Below are 17,314 nucleotides of genomic sequence, written 5' to 3' on the forward strand. Positions count from 1 at the left end.
GGAGAGCTCTGTTGCGACAGTCCTGTTCAGTGTATTCGGCTCGGGAACACATGTATCTTCATTCAGAGTCCTTCCCACTACTCTTTGACGTGATTGCCATGTACTGGCCTGGGACCATATTGCCGCTGCTGTTGCGTGGGAACTGCGGACAAGATAATGAGACTTTATTTAAATGGTGACAGACACTATGGTTGATGCAGTGTCTCTGGAAACTCTTTAAGGATATTTTCGTTGCTGTACTCAAACCAACTGTTCCAGTGGATGTTCATTTCAGTCCTTCACCGAGAAGCCGTCACAGTTTTATCTTTCCCCCGGGTCACTCTCCCCCGTGTTTGCTTCCTTGGTCCCACAGTCTCCCGGCTGAGATGATTCTTGACGATTCTCAGAGACACTTCCAAAGCTACGCTTTTTCATCCCCAAATGGAAAATGTGGTTCACTGTTTTTAAAAATACAGGCCTTTAACAGGTTTTTAACATTATAAATAGCAAATTTGAAAAATGTAATGCATCAAAACAAGCTGTTGTTAGAAAATGCCATTCCTGTCTGAAATGGAATGAAATCTGCACAATTTAATGTCAGGGCACAGTTTTCACTTGATAAAGGGAAGGGTGGGTATCACAGATTGTTCCTTGGATCACTGCTGAGCAAACTGGCAGCCAGGTGTTTTAAATGATGGATTCGACCGATCTTTGATCACCGCTATCTCTCCAGTTGCTGACTGCTGTGTGGAAAATCACTGATTTTTGGATGAGTCGGTGAATGAAGAACGCTTTGTCTGCAGTCCAGATGCACACTGTGCAGGCAAAACCAGTTGTTCCAAACTTCACTTTTTCGCAAACCCAAAATATTAATTTCAGAAATCACAGCGAAGAGTTAGCCTTTGGCCCATTCTCATTAATGAGTGCTCAGCTTCTGTGAAAATTTGCTAGGAAAAATTGCCCAAACACTGTGCTTTATATTAGATTAGCTTCAGTTCATTATGATGTATATTTTTGATATCAATTGGAAAATTACATTTTACTGTACAAATTTAATTCCATTTTGTTCCACTTTGTAGATTCAGTGAGCAAATCAATGAATTGCTGATTTTCATTCATGCTCTTTCCATTCCTAGAACTTTTTTTCTAATGTAGTTATTTTATGATTGTTCTAGCATGCATGATTTCATATGAATGTTTGCTATATTAATGCATGATTTGTATTATGGTGCTAGGTTGGGATAATGCTCCATTCATGTGCTGGTTGGAAACTCCCATTTCAGCCAAATCAAACCCAGAAGGCAAACAGTAAACAAACATTGACGTCTTGGAAGAAATAATGTGGATATGGCTGCTCTTTGCTTTTTTATTTTCTTTAAAAAAAAACAAAAAACAAAACAAAGCTTTTTTTTATTGTTTTATAATATAATTTGCCCACATTATATTGGTATTATGTTTATAGTTAATATTGGTTGTAATTTATATTACAGATTATATTTTGCTTTTCATAATAGTTAGGATTAGTTTGAGTGACTACAAATATGTGAAAAACGTGAATCTATAGGACACATGTTTGAGGCAATTATATATTTTTTATTGATTTGGCTCTGTACTCCACAATTTTATATTTGGAATCTTAAACAATTCACATGTGGTTAAAGTACACATTCTCAGCTTTTATTTAAGGACATTTTTATACACTTTGGATTTGCCTTGTTGAAATTACAGCACTGTTGATACATAGCCTCCCTATTTCAAGGCGGCATAATGTTTGGGACATATCCAATGTTATGTAAATGAAAGTAGTCACGTTTAGTACTTGGTTGCATATCCTTTACATGCATATTCTTCTGCAGCCAGTAGTCACTGACACATGCACGCCTGCCTCCTGAAGTGTGTTTCTAATATGTCGGACAGGCGCTTATGGGTTTTTCTTCATTATGGTGAGACTTCTTCAGTCATCAACTGTAAAGTTTTTTCTTGGCCTACTAGGCTCTTTGCGATTACTGAGCTCACCAGTGCTGTCTTTCTGCCTGAAGGGATATTTCACTTTGGTATAACACAAGTCATTTTGTGGAGCTCACCCCATTGTATTTGCGTAGCGTGGATCAGATGCCCCTGTAGACCATTAACGGCAGCGCCGTCCCTCCCTGTTTTCCAGTTCCCATTCGCTCCCATTCATCTTTGGGACCGCTCCAAAATGAATGGTTTTAAAACACAAACTAACCACGAAGGATAATAGGTAGATAAAAAATAAAGCACTAACGTCAAATGGTCACAGTTCTTCTGAATATCTGATGAATTTTGTTACACATTCTTGCCTTATAAATGAAACAGAAGATCCTGAAAAAGTTTTATGCTTAAGCATGATGACACATTCACATGGGCACACGCATTTAAAAAATCAGCTTTCTGTATTTCTATGCAGTAGCCAATCTGAAAATAGCTTCTGTGTTTATAGCTAACCTACATCTGAAAACATCTCGGAAAACCTTGGACCTTATGACATCAGCACTCTCTTTTATCAGCCTATTATCCTTCATAGTTAGTTTGTGTTTCAAAACAATTAATTGCGGCGAGGCTGTGAAAATGAGTAAGAGCGAATGGGAACCGGAAAACCGGGAGCAACGGCAGTGCCGAGGTCGGTCAAGGGCATTTGAATGTTTCTAGTATTGATGCTACACAAATACAATAGGGTAAGCTCCACAAATATCCCTTTAATCCCTCTAAACTGTTGATTTTGGCAAGCCTAAGGTTTGGCCTATGACTCTGGCAGTTTGCTCTCAGCTTCATACTGACCTTCTTGACTTTCATTGGCACAACTCTGGTCCTCATGTTGACGAACACTAATAACAGATTCCAGAGGCAATCAAAGGCCTAGAATCAAGGCTAGAAACTGAAAGTTCTCTTGTACCGTGTCTGCACTAATGAAGCAACTGAACACATCTGACTGATCAGAAACACCTGTAAAGCCATTTGTCCCAAACATTATGGTGGCCTGAATTTGGGGGACTATGTATAAAAAGCACTATAATTTATATGTGGTGAAACCAAAATGTAAAAACAAAAAAAACAATTGATTATGAATCTAAATTTTTGGAGCCGAATGAAGAAAAAATATGCATGTTTTTGTCCCAGACAGAAAAATATCATGAAAATAATATACGGTGCAGTGAATATGTATTGACACAAGTATTGTTGTTTTGGTTCTGTATTCCAGCACATTTCATTTGAAATCAAACAAACTGAATACTGTTATGTCTCATTGTTCTGCTGCGTTTTGTTTTGTTGATGCTGCATCTGTTTCCATCTCTCATGCAGGTGCAGACGAGGACACCATGGTCCTGTTGCTGAGAACCCAGATGGAAGATGCACTGTAGAGAGGGTGCACACTGTTTCCTGGAAACCCTCTTCAGGAGACATATGGAACTGAAACTGCATCGGATTCTGGTTTATTTTTTGCATTAGGGTGACAGGGTTAGTGTTTTTAGTTTCATCATTTCTTATTTTTAAATCAAAAATGTAAAAAAAGAATTCTTGCATTTTTTTGCATTTAAAAATTTGTATAGGTTAGGAAAGATATTTCTTTCCCAGGGGGCCCTCATAAGTGTTCACAGGCCATTCAGTGTAATGGAGCCTTTAAGTAGGAAGGATTTGGTTCCTCTTGTGTTGAGGTTTATCTGCATTTGTTTATTTCCTTCTGGGAATGTATTTTTTTATTCTTAGTGTGCTTTGTTAGGACATTTTAGGGTTAGGGTTCAGCTTACAGTTAGGGTTACCTTTAGGGTTACAGGTAGGGTTGTATTTTTATGTTTACATAGTTTATTTCTTGTCATGTTTTTACATAAACATAACCCTAAACTTGCCTCAACCCTCATGCTTACATTTTCCTAACCCCAACCCTAAAAAACCCTCAAAAGAAAGTAAATGCAAACTGTAAAAAAAAATCTAAAACTGTGAAGAAATAAGAGCTGTGAAAATTAAATAATTCTAACTGTATCCCTAATCCAAACACAAAAATGAGCTAATTTGAAAAAAAAAATGAAAAATAAATAAAAATGTGATAATTTTTTTTTTTTAAAGAAATTATGAAAATAAATAGTTTAAAAACCCAATGAATTTCTGGTCTTAGGAGTAAGATATGGAATTTTTCTGTTTACATTATCAGAAAAAAAAAAATATATATATGAGGACATTTATTTTAAGTAATTTATTTTAAAAAATACAAAATGTCCCCCAGTTGTGAAAAAAAAAAAATTTGTTGCCAAAATCAAACATGGTCCCTTGTGCTGATCATTTCTGTAGCTGAGAAAACGAACCCTAATCTCAGGTCTCAGTTTCCTGTTGTACTGGAGCATAAACATCAGTTCCAGGTCATTAGCTCTGAGGTATGTCTTGTGGTAGCCTGGCCCACTCCTCAAGCTTGCATTCATAGCATGCCAAACCAGGTGCTACAGAGCTTTTTTTAAATAAGAGTTAATAGTGCAATTATACATATGGAAATGCATGGCCAAATGTAAATAAGTATGTGTAAATTAGTATACTGCATTGTTACAGAGCAACTCCTACGCCCATGGCTTTTCCGGAGTGGCCAATGTTAGCATAATGTACTGCATAGCCATTGCTGCCATTTGCATACTCAGTTTTAATGTTTAGATTCCTGAGATCAACACTGGCGAAGTAGTGTCAATTTCCAACTACATCAATACAGGTAATATGCTACTTTTAAATCTTTTTAAAGGCATACTATGTTGGATTTCTTTCCTTGCTTTGTTCCTGTCTTTACACTGAAAAATGCCTCCCTCTGTACTCAAACATGCCTACACCCCCATGATGACGAAGATCACGCACCAACAAAACGACTAGGTATATTGTTCTGTCTGGCAATGTCGGTAGCTTTGTAATATCATATTGCAGCCTGCGACTTGGTTGTTGCTTGGTTGATTATTTTTTACTTGGTTGTGACTTTGAAGGAGTCACAACTCTTTAAAAAACAGAGCAATAGCTGCTTTTCATACCAGTCAGACAGTCACAGGTGTGCCAAAATTATGGTGCTGACATGTGTGATAGCAAAAACTCCCACTTCGCTGTCGTATGCAGCAAAGTTATGAGGTAGCTGGCTGTATCTTAGTGGTGATAGAATGAACCTACGCTAGTCACTGCTAGCACAGCACCAGTGGTTTTGGTCAGCTCTAGCCTGCCTGTAAACATGGAAAAAGTCTGTAAAATATGCATGCATATTTGCAAATGCACCATTTCCTTGTCACATTTATTTTCGTAGATTTTTTTCATCTTTACATAATCTAGATTTGTGTATCTATTGCAGCAAAGTCATATGCCTCGCTCTCACTGCATAGTTCAATGGGAGGCAGCATTCCCCTTCCAGCAGATCGGGGGGTTGTGGGGTAGCCTAGAAAATCTCCAGACTGTGGGCTGCCAGCCAAATCTCATAGAAACAAAGACAAATGATTGAACATTCATCTAAGATATGAATTTATGGAAAAATGCAATGTTTCTCTCTGACCACAGATATTAGTCTGTTGTAATCGGAAAAAAAACAAAAAAACATAACTTACACGAGATTGGTGAACTCATCCCTATTACCTCGCTAACGACAGATAAAAACCAAGCCCATACGGGCCAAGCGAAGTGCGCTGGAATCTCATTACGTTGTTACTTGGGCCATCCTGACCAGCCAGCTACCATTGCCGAACATAGTTGAAATTAGTAAGCTAATAAGGGTAGCTATCTGATGTCACCGAATTCAGACAAGCCACTTGGTTAGCATTAAGTTAGCCACTAAGGTGACCTTATCTCTCCAACACTAATCCAGCTGAAAGCTGAAAATGCACCACTGCAGTTGTCAATCCATACATGTTTCCTCTTCTTCTCCTTCTTCTTCTATTGGCCACATGCTTTTTAGATACAGCCCACAAAGGGTCAAAAGGGTCAAAGGTTTAAAGGGCTGCACCCAGAAATTGTCCCAAACACCTTTTAGAATGACAAAAACAGCCATACAAGAACTGGCCAGAGCATCAGAGTAATGACTAAGCATGGTTGTTCTACAATATTTCCAAAGACAAAATCATGCATTGTATGCCTTTAAGTTATGTGAGAGAGCAAGCCATTTTAGGCCATGGATATATCCAGCCCTTGGAGTAGGAATGCATCCACTGTAATCAGAGTACGACCAGAACAGTTAGATTAATAAGATGGGACCAGATGCATATTTGGATATTTTTGCCTGATAATGATGTATAGGGTTGTTGACCCCATTTTTTATTTACGTGTTGATATATACATACATTTTTTTGTCTAATGTTGGTGCTTCTTATCTGAAATACGCAGCAGCAGATGGTGTACATGACTGCAAGCACACAATGCCAGTGCAGCACCAACATGGCTGGGTGATTTTTGTCACTTACACAATATAACATTGGTTATATTCCATTTTGTTCAGCAGTGAACATGAATCACATAGTATTGACTATTTTAATTGTAATTTGTTTACTGCACTGTTCTGACTTTCTTTCTTTGACGTAATATTTGTTTTTCTGCTAATGTACTTGGCAGCCTTGAAATCGAGTGAATGTACCCTGCTTGGCGCACTCTATTATTTATCCCCTCTGGGGGGGCCTTTTGGTATTTTCCACAATTAGTTTTCCCTCTACCAGAAATGAGATGGCGGTGTTTCATTGTGATTCCTGTTCATTTCAGTAACAGGGCTTTCGATCCTCCAATGTTAATAGGCCAGTTGACAGTCTCTGTAATGAGATTACTGCCTTCTTGTTACGACATGATCAAAAGCGTTGAGTAGCAGCATTAATAAAGCTGAACGGAATATATTTAATGAGGCACATATGTTCTGTGCTGAAAAACTTTTTTTAGATTTTGAATTAATAGCATGACCAATTTCATCATCAATTAGAATGCAACACAAATCCACACTAGTGCATTAGCATGCAGTCGGCCATGTTTGCATGTGTGTTTGTTCAAATACATTTCAGTTTTTGCATGTATGTATGAACATGTGAAACTCAAGAAGTGCATAACTTGGTACTGACAGGCTCTATTAGCAATATATATTTAAAATAATATAAAAACATGTATCTTCAAACAAATCTGTGGCCACGTTTCCTCTTTTAAAACTGATAAAAACACAGCAACCTTTCTAACTTTGCTGACTGTTCTGCAGCTGTAAAAACACATAAACAACCATTTAAATTTTTACACTGATTTTTTCCAATATTTGTCACTCTTTAATAAATAGCTAAAACTGCAAGGGGGTGTGGCATGTCTAGAGCTACTGAATATAGACATGTGTGAGAACATTTAAGAATGTGAAAGAGTTGAGATGAACTGTATCTTGGAAACAGTAAGGAGGACTTCAGAAATGGGGAGTATGGAGTGGTGGGAATTCCAGTGATAAATTTGTGAGATGAATGAATGAATGAATGAATGAATGAATGAATGAATGAATGAACCAGCATTGCTTGCTATTTACTCTCACTAGGTTAAACAGGTTAGATGCGTGAAAGCATTTTCTTCAGTGCAGAACTTTGAAACAGTCTTTTGACTCCATGAATGAATGCTGAACTTGCCAGAGGAGTGACCTCCCTTCTCGTTATTGGACGGCTTCTAGTCAAACCCTTGAGGAACCCTGTCTGTCACAGCATTCATGCTTGTTAATCACATCATCTTTACATAAGTTTTTCCCACAGTCTGGCCCCTTACCACACCTGTCTTCTACATCAAATTCTATGGGCAAACCTGATGAGAATTACTTTTCTCACAGACCAGGAGGCAGGAGCCATCAGTTCTGCTGTGGATATTCACTGTGCCTAATTTGTCATTTAATTATGTGGATTTATTTATTTATTTTACAGATTTATGACTTGCACCTCCTCGAAATCCCTCCCCCATGTCACCTATGTCAGCTGGGAAGGGGATACTTTATTTTGTACTGTTAATGTAAGGTTTATTTAATGGTCTCAGTGGCTAGGACGTTACACCCCCCCCCCCCCCCCTCCTGTAGGGCAGAACAGAGGAAGATTGGCAAGAAACTGATTGGGCTGTTACATGCCGATATCGATGTATTCCCACTCAAAATCAAAGCTAGTTGAAGAGTAGTGTAGAAAAACTTCCATGGAGATTTTATTCCACCAGTACATTTGACACACTGTCTCTGTTGACTTCTGGGGACCTGAGACTCTGGGAAATGACGAATCCTTCCCCCCCCAGTGCTGGCCGGTATCCATGCTCCTCCGGCTTGCTTGTTAGCATGGGTTGATCCCCAGAGGGCCACTGGTGGGTATAAGAGAGCAGGGAGTCTTGGTGTGCCGTGAGTCTGCTAACAAGATAAGGACAGGACGCAAACTTATTCCAGAAGGAGAAGACTCCAATAAAAGGTAAATCCATGTAACTCTCCATTTCTCGTCTTGTGGGACAGCACTGAACATGTAATTTTTGGAGGCGGCAGAATGGGATTATCCTGTTATATGAATGTACTTTCATTTGTTCCATATTTTTTATAATACAAATTGATCACTCAATGTAAAAATGGTCAGGACATGGGTAATATACAGTAATTAATGTGAATGAATGTTGAATGAGTATGATGACATTGTAGTGATAACATTAATACTTGGTCCTGAGATTTTTTTCTTTAGTATATTAAGTAATGATATGAATTTATCAGTAATTCTTTTGTTAAATTAAGCCTTCCATATGATTCTTTGAGAAGCAGTGTAACCAATCATTTTCAATGTGGCCACAAAATGTTTCATCTTGAGTAAATTATTCATGCCAGTCAGTTTAAATTATTTCAGCAGGAGCTATGTTGAACTCCTATGTGGTATTAATCTATGCTTAAAATACACTATTATGAAAAGAGAAATATGGAGAAAATGCTTCCAGTTACAAATACAATTTATTCAGATCAGAATAAAGTTGATACTATTGTTACTCAAGAAATGGAGAAACATTTTAAGATTAAATGTGCTTTTCACCAGAACGGTGTGTTCCTTAAGCTTCAGTGTTGCAATAAGAAAAGTGTGTAGCCTTTTCCTCCACTCAGCCCCTCTTCCCACCAGCCAGAGCAGTCCTGATGTCCCCTGTCCTGGTAATAACTACCAGATGGAGGCTGGGTCACATTTGCAGAGAGGATAATTGAATTAATAGAGCAGATTTTCGCATGCTGGAACAATGCGTGTAGTAAGCTGTATTTGTAGTGTTGTGATAAACAGAACTGTATTCCATCTGCTGTTTATTCTTTCTCATCAACTTAAATGCTGGGAAATTTATGATGCCAGTTCACGTCAGTGGTGGAATGGAAGCGCTGCTTTTGCGACGTATGTGTGTGTATATACAGTAAACTTCATAATGTTTGGGACAAAGACATATATATATATATATATATATATATATATACACACACACACACTGACCAGACACTTCATTAGGTACACCTGCTCAACTGCAAACTGCACCCGTTAACACAAATATCTAATCAGCCAATCACGTGGCAGCAACTCAATGCATTTAGGCATGTAGACATGGTCAAGACGATCTGCTGAAGTTCAAACCAAGCATCAGAATGGGGAAGAAAGGTTATTTAAGAGACTTTGAACACGGCATGGTTGTTGGTGCCAGGCGGACTGGTTTGAGTATTTCAGAAACTGCTGATCTACTGGGATTTTCACGCACAACCATCTCTAGGGTTTACAGAGAATGATCCGAAAAAAAGAAAATATCCAGTGAGCGGCAGTTCTCTGAGCGAAAATGCCTTGTTGATGGCAGAGGTCAGAGAAGAATGGCCATATATACAATATATTTTACTTTTTTACTCTGTACTCCATGACTTTAGATTTGCAGTCAAACAAGTCACATGTGGTCAAATCTTTTTGTTTTAGGGGCAAGTTGAAATGCATGTTCAGTTGGATTCAAAAAATAGGTGAATGACTTGGCCAGTCAAGAAAATTCCAGTTTTGTCTTTGAAAAACTTTGTTGCTTTTAGCAGTATGTTTGCGATCATTGTCTTCCTGTAGGATGTGGTGTCGTCCAATGAGTTTGGGGGTATTTGCTTGCCACTTGAGCAGATAAGATCAGAATTAATTCTGTTGCAGTTCTATCAGCAGTTACATCATCAATAAAGACAAGTGAGCCAGTACCTGTAGTAGGCATACATAACCAAACTGTAAAACCCCCACCACCATGTTTCACAGAGGAGGGGGAATCTTAGTCGATCCACATGCACTTTTTCCAGAATTTTGCGAGCTCTTTTAGGTACTTCTTAGCAAACTGTAGCCTGGCCATCCGGTTTTCGCAGTAAACTGTTTGCATCTTGCAGTGTAGCCTCTGTAGTTCTGTTTGTGCAGTCTTCTGTGTACAATAGTCACTGATATATCCACGCCTGCCACCTGAAAAGTGTTTTTGAGTGTTTCTATTAGACAGGTGTTTGGGGTTTTTTCTTCATTAGGGTGATAATTCTTTGGTCATCAACTGTAGTGGTCTTATTTAGCCTACCAGGCCTTTTGCAATTACTGAGCTCACCAGTGCTTTCTTTGTTAATAATGATGTTCCATACAGTTGATTTTTATTGGCCGATGTCTCAGACAATTTTTTTTTCTAGTTTCTCACCCTCATAATGGCTTCCTTGATTTTCATTGGCATAACTCTGGTCCTCATGTTGACAAACGGCAATGCAAGACTGCAAAATCAATCAAAAGCCTAGAATCAAGAATAGATACAGAAAGCTCTTTTGTACCTGCACTTAGGAAACAATTGAACATGTCCCAGACATTATGATGCCCTGAAATGAAGGAACTATGTATAAAAAGTGCTGTCATTTCTACATGGTTGATACCAACATTCATTAAACCAAATTAAATTAAATTGTTTGATTACAGTCAAAAAAAAAAAAAACTTTGTCCCACACATTACAGTATGTAGCTCACAGTAAGTATATATACACATGTTTGTATTTACATATATAAATCCCTTTGTATGGCTAATGAATAAAAAACATCTAACTCTCTCTCAGGAATTCAAAGACACTAACTTTGTTGGATCAAAGAATGACTATGGCTACCACTCTACCGTACAACCTCTCTACAATGAATGCATCATTAGAGGACCTAAGAGCTGACCCTCTATGTAGCAGCATCTCACCTCCCAAACACCAAAACAAGCTCATTCCTGCCATCTACGGCATCGTCGTTGTCCTGGGCTTCATCGGCAATGGACTTGTGGTGTTGGTGCTGAGCCAGAGATCCAGTCAGAAGTCAGTGGCCAACACCTACATGCTGAACCTGGCCCTGTCAGACCTGCTGTTCCTCACCAGCCTTCCCTTCTGGGCTGTCTACTACTCCAACGATTATGACTGGGTGTTTGGAAAGCTGATGTGCAAGGTGTGCGGCTGGCTCCTCTCCCTCAACGTCTACGCCAGCATCTTCTTCATCACCTGCATGAGCGCCGATCGCTGCCTGGCCATCGTGCACCCGCTCCGGTCGCAGAGCCGCCGAAACCTCCGCCAGGCTCAGGTGGTGAGCTGCGCCGTGTGGGCTGCAGCCACCCTCCCCACCATCCCAGACGTGCTGTTCAGAGACGCCCAGTACCTGGGGGAGCTGAGCATCACGGCTTGCGCCGTCCACTACCCGAGCACCAGCTGGTTCGTCAGCCTGGCCCTAATGAAGAACATCCTGGGCTTCCTAGTCCCCTTCGCCATCATCGCCACCTGCTACTGCACCATTGGCCGCCACCTGCTGGGTGCCGCCCCCCTTGAGGAGGGTTCCGCCTACCTGGACCGGGTCCTGAGGATGGTGGTGGCAGTGGTGCTGGCCTTCTTCATCTGCTGGTTCCCCTTCCACCTCCTCACCTTCCTCAATGCCCTGAGTGCCCTGGAGGTGCTGACGGGCTGCTGGGCGAGGTGGGTGGTGAATGCGCTGATACCGTTCGCCCTCTGCCTGGGCTTCTGCAACAGCGCCATCAACCCCTTCCTCTACTGCTTCGTGGGCAACCACTTCCGTGAGCAGCTGGCCCGGCTGGTCCAGGCTTGGGTGCCCAGACTGTCCCAGAAAACTGGCTCCATCAGCTCCAGGCTGAGCTCTTTCTCCAGGAAGCTGAGCGACCTGAAGGACCTGGGCTCTCTGGAGACTGCGGGACAACACCGAAACGGGTTCAGGGCCGGGATCAGGACCGACCTGGCGCAGGACAGCAGCGTGTCCTGTGTTTAACTCGGGAGCTCGAGAGAGAACTGACGATGAGAAACAGAGACCGGCAGTGTCTGTCAAGCATTGGCGGTCAGATTCAAAGAGGCTAGCCTTCTTCGGGAATCATTATGCACATTTTTAACAAGTGCTGGCCTGACAAGATCCAGCAGTGGATGAACTTGTGTATTGTATTATAAATATAACAAAGAGTATGTTTGTATCATTTTATATAAAATACAGTCTGAAATTCTATATTATAAATACTACCAAGTGGATGGTTAATTAAGCTATAATGTGGCATTACCCTGACTGTGATTGTACAAGTGATTTTTTTGATGGTGATGGGATAGCAGCTCTCTCTATTTTGTCATAGGATGAACCAAACATGATGAAAAATTTTACAGCCAGTGAGAGTATCTGTATGCATTTTTATGTTATGGTTTAGCTAACGTTGAATGAATATGGTTAGTATGTTTTTTTCATGGATTCAAAATGACATACCAGTGTTATAGATCAGGGCATTACTACCTCAGCATATTCCAAATAAATATATCACATTTGAGAAACTAAACTACTTGTGTTCCTTCCTCAGAACCTCATATGCAGTGTAGTAATTGTAATTGTATTCTAGGGAGGATTAGGTGCTGGAAAATCTAAGGGGCACTGGCAGTGTAATGCTTATGCTGCAACCAGCATTAGCCCTTACAGTACCACTAGTGTTAAGACAACTTTGCAGTTACTTTTCATATAACTTCATTTTTTATCAGTCGCAAAACTATAATTCATATATTGAAACTACTGACACTGTTTTTAATGTTAAAATATCAAAAACTGTTCACTATTAACTTAAACCTCAAATACAACATTTTCAGCATTCAGAATACTGAATTTACTCGATATATGGAAAGTACATGTATACCAGTGTGCACGGGGTTTAAAGATTTGTATCATGGGGTAAATTAAATGGACAATAAAGATTTATGATTATAAAACCAAGGCCTCATTTCAAAGCACGTTCCACAGGGTTCTAGCAGCGCACAGTAACAATCTGCCAAAAGACTGTCATTCTAGCTGTCAGACTATTTGTATGATGTGTTTTCCTTTCTCTCTAAAGCACCTTAATACGTTGAATACTGTACAATACATACTGTGGCTTGACAATGGATCTCCTGTGTTTTGACTCAAATACTGCTTTTTCTATTTCAAGAAAGTATTTCCTGATGGATAAACTGTCCTCCAGATGTCAGTATGGTTCGCTACGTAAGACAATTCTCATCCATTTTCTTGAAAACATACAGTGCAGACCAAAGTATCAGGCCACCTGTGGTTAAAAAAAAGAGAAAATGTTAGGCTGAGAAGAATTCAGTCAATATATGCGCATTTATTGAATAACAAACCAAAGTATAAACTTTTTTTTTTCCAATTTCTACCTACAATAATAGAAATCAGTTTTACTTAAGAAAATAATCTTAGACACAACGTTTTCTCAAAATTGCTTCCTTTGGCATTACTTAAATTAAACAAATTATTGGGAGTCTATCCAATCATTTTGCATAGACTAAATTGAGTTAAATCTGAAATTGAGTTAAATTAAGTTAAATCTTACCTACCTTAAGTTAAAAAATAAAAATAATCAAAGGTAGCCTTGATGATTGGATAGACTTCCAATAATTTAATTGTAATTTACGCCAAAGGAAGGTCTTGTGAAGAAAGTCCTGTCTAAGGCTGTTTAAGTAAAACTAATTTTTTTTGTGTTATTGTAGGCAGAAATAGAAAAAAAGGTTTGTATTTTGTTTGCAATTCAATAAATATGCATAAACCAACATACATATTCATAGAATTATTCTCTACCTAAAGTTTAAAAAAAAACAAAAAAAAAAAACACACGGATGGCCTAATTATTTAGGTTGTTCGTGTTTACTCCTAAAGAATATCTGCAAATGTTATATTACTGTCCAGTTCAGTCCAGGGAAGATAATAAGGAGAATATTAGCCATGTAATGCCTTCATGTTTTACAGTTTCAAAATAATAATTTAAAAAAAGACAAATAAAATAGCCCTATGCACTAACCCTGTTAGTTAGTACTTTGTAACTCCTCCACGGGAAACTATAACAGCTTGCGCACGCTTCCTGTAGCCAGCTAAGCCTTCAATTCTTTCTTTTGAAAATTTTCTCCATTCCTCCTGGCAGAACACTTTAGATCAGAAATATTCTTCAGCCTCCATGCATGCATGGCATTTTTAAAATCTCTCCACAGATTTTCAATAATATTTAAGCCTGGGGACTGTGGTAGCCATTCCAAAACCTTCATCTGTCTTTGCTGGAGGTACTACCTTATTGATTTTGAGGTATGCTTTGGATCATTGTCTTGCTGGAATACTCAACCTCTCTAAAACTTCAATGTCTGGACTGACTTTCGAACATTAGCCTCTAGAATTTCTTGATATTTGGTGGAATCCATTTTTCCTTCCACGTGCACAATATTTCCTGTGCCCCAAGCTTCCACACAACCCAAAAGCATAATGGATCCACCTCCATGCTTTACAGCTAGCAAAGTGTTCTTCTCTATAAATGCTTCACGCTTTTTTCTCCAAACATACCTTTTTTGGTTGTGGCTAAAAAGTTCCATTTTAGTTTTGTCAGCCCAAAGCACATTCTTACAAAAGGCTTCATGCTTCTCAAGGTTTTCTTTTGCATACTTCATATGCTTAATTTTGTGCTGAGGTCGTAGGAAAGGCTTCTTTCTGGCAAGTATGCCATGTAGGTCTTCACTGTTTAAAGTACTGTCACATGCCAAGCGTGACACCCCAGGGAGGGAGATGCGACAGTACCGGGCAACACCGTTGTCTGTCGCATGGAGAGGGAGAGCGCACCCACACAAACATGAAATAAAATAAACGGACACCTACCCCCTTCCCCCTCACGGGTTCTGGGCAAAAACAAGAAACTAACACAACAAACTAAAATAACAAAGACAAAAGAAAGTAAAACAGAACAGCAACTTTTCAGTTCGCCTGCTCTGTAGCTGACCCGCCTTCCCGGCCTGGTCCAGGTCCTCCAGCGTCCCAGCTGAGGATTGCTTTCTTCTTTTGTGCTCAAAATGAAACGAAAAACATAACTGCGCTCTCGGTGTTAGCTCCCAGTCTCGGCCTTGAACTGTGGAGAGCAGCACGTCTTTAAGCACCTGGGCTGATTAGCTAACGCAACCCAGGTGCGTGTGCTCGCTCCACCAGCCCGCACAGCCGAGACAAATCCGCCTCTCTGGCGGACTGACTGCTACAAGTACGTTCTATTGTTGTCCTGTGAACAATTAGACCTGTGTGTGCTACATTTCTTGCAGCTCTTTTGCAGTGATGTGTGGGTTGCGCTGAGCATTTATCACCAGGTTTCTGGCCATTCTATCTGAAATCTTTCTTGGTCTTCCAGACCTTGCCTTGACTTCAACTGTTCCATTTATCTTCCATTTTCTGATAATGTTTCTAACCGTACAAATAGATAGTTTGAAACATTGAGAGCCATTTTCCTTGTTGATGGAAGTGAACTATCTTGATTCTGACATCCTTGGACAACAGTTTAGAGGAACCCATGGTTGTTAACACCAGACAGAACAGCCACCGCAGTCAGATACATTAGAAGGCATGGCGTTACTTCAGGATAAATAGTTCAGCCCTGGAAATATTTTCACCTGCCTCATTGAAGCCCTAACAAGTAAATCACCTTGGTCTGGGCCTTAATAATTACCTTTTTTTAAAGTAACAAAGAATTATCCAAAAGGGTTCCCAAACTTTTGCATAGGGTCCTTTCCCCTTTTTATAATTTAAAAACAGTACCATTTAGAGTTCAGGTTTGCTTTCGATCACTTAGAGATTAATTGTAACAGACATTTAAACCAGGGGTGCCAAGATTTTTGCACCCCACTGTACCTCTTTCTATAGTACTTGCCCATCACAGTCCACAGTTTATCCTTTTTAAAATCATGTTCTGATGACTAGAATGGAAATTCAGTTTAGTCCTTTTCCAGAGTTGGTGTAATACGATCTGTAAGTTTCAGTATTGGATAATGCTGTGTGAACCCATTGGCTAAACACAGCTTAGGTCACTGTCTCAAGTCTGTGCAATTGACCTGTCTTTATAATTTCCTCCTTTCTGTGTTTTCATCCTCTGTCACTGTTGCAAAGGCTAACATTTTGAAACTAGAAACGAGAATTCATCCTGTGACTCATATGAAATGTACACAACTTTTTTCTCCTCAAACTGCTTCATCCAATGTCCTCCTTGTCTAGATTTCTAGACCGGTGTTCTGGTGAATTTGGTGCCTCTGTTTCCCCTGCAAAAAGAAATTAATGACAGGGAATCTGCTGGGAAATAAAAGTATTAATGACAAATCAATAGCAACAATACTTTAGGCAAATTTAGGCATGACAGAGTGATAAAGGCACCATTCGTATTCACAGTAGCCATCCTTTCATCATTATTTGACATTATTTACATTCTCTACTGTATTACATCTGGTTAATCATTAAAATTCTTTATTAGAAATACCAACATTACCGTAAAACCACGAAAGCATGAGAATCAGTAAGACATAGCAAACGTTTGTTTGAAATCAGTAGCCTACATGCAAAGTACTTATCCAGCTTATTGTCTTGATGTTCTTGTAATTCCTCCTAGTTTGACACAGCATAGGTTAGACCAGAGTAATGTTCACTGTGTGAACCGGACTTAATGTGTTCATGGCTATGAATAACTGTACAAAATGAGTATCGTACCTTATCTGACCTGTGTTTTGTAGATGTTCCAGTAACCTTTGGTATTCACTTATTGTATGTCAATTTGGATAAAACCGTCTGCTGAATGAATGTAATGTAATGTACCTATCAGGGCAAAGTGCAGGGGAAATGGACACTGAATTCAGCAGCACACAACACCTGGGTAAGTCAGTAATCATTTGTTTTTTTATTGCTACCTGCGATCATAAATTCCCTCCACCCCCCACCCCAGCATTCGCTAATCTCTTTTCTATGGCACCCCCATGACAGGTAGATTTTTTAAATCCTGTACAAGCCCCTGTCTTCAGCACAACATAGACATTCATAAATTCTCATGGCAATAACCACAACCAGGC

At 39.5% G+C, this 17,314-nt stretch overlaps 1 protein-coding gene across 1 annotated transcript; it reads left to right on the top strand.

Annotated features, from left to right (window-relative positions):
* Positions 1–8,115: 8,115 nt before the first annotated feature.
* On the top strand, positions 8,116–16,291 carry LOC135262915 (type-2 angiotensin II receptor-like). The gene is made up of 2 exons (XM_064350353.1): positions 8,116–8,387; positions 11,021–16,291. Exon 2 carries the CDS (start codon positions 11,055–11,057, stop codon positions 12,210–12,212), a length of 1,158 nt encoding a protein of 385 aa, XP_064206423.1. The 5' UTR covers positions 8,116–8,387; positions 11,021–11,054; the 3' UTR covers positions 12,213–16,291.
* The last annotated feature ends 1,023 nt before the right edge of the window (positions 16,292–17,314 follow it).

The sequence above is a fragment of the Anguilla rostrata genome, chromosome 9, assembly GCF_018555375.3.
Source record: "Anguilla rostrata isolate EN2019 chromosome 9, ASM1855537v3, whole genome shotgun sequence".
NCBI classification, from domain to species: Eukaryota; Metazoa; Chordata; class Actinopteri; order Anguilliformes; family Anguillidae; genus Anguilla; species Anguilla rostrata.

What these genes read in the sequence shown, in the direction of transcription:
- LOC135262915 (XM_064350353.1), top strand. Translation starts at nt 11,055, where the DNA reads ATGACTATGGCTACCACTCTACCGTACAACCTCTCTACAATGAATGCA.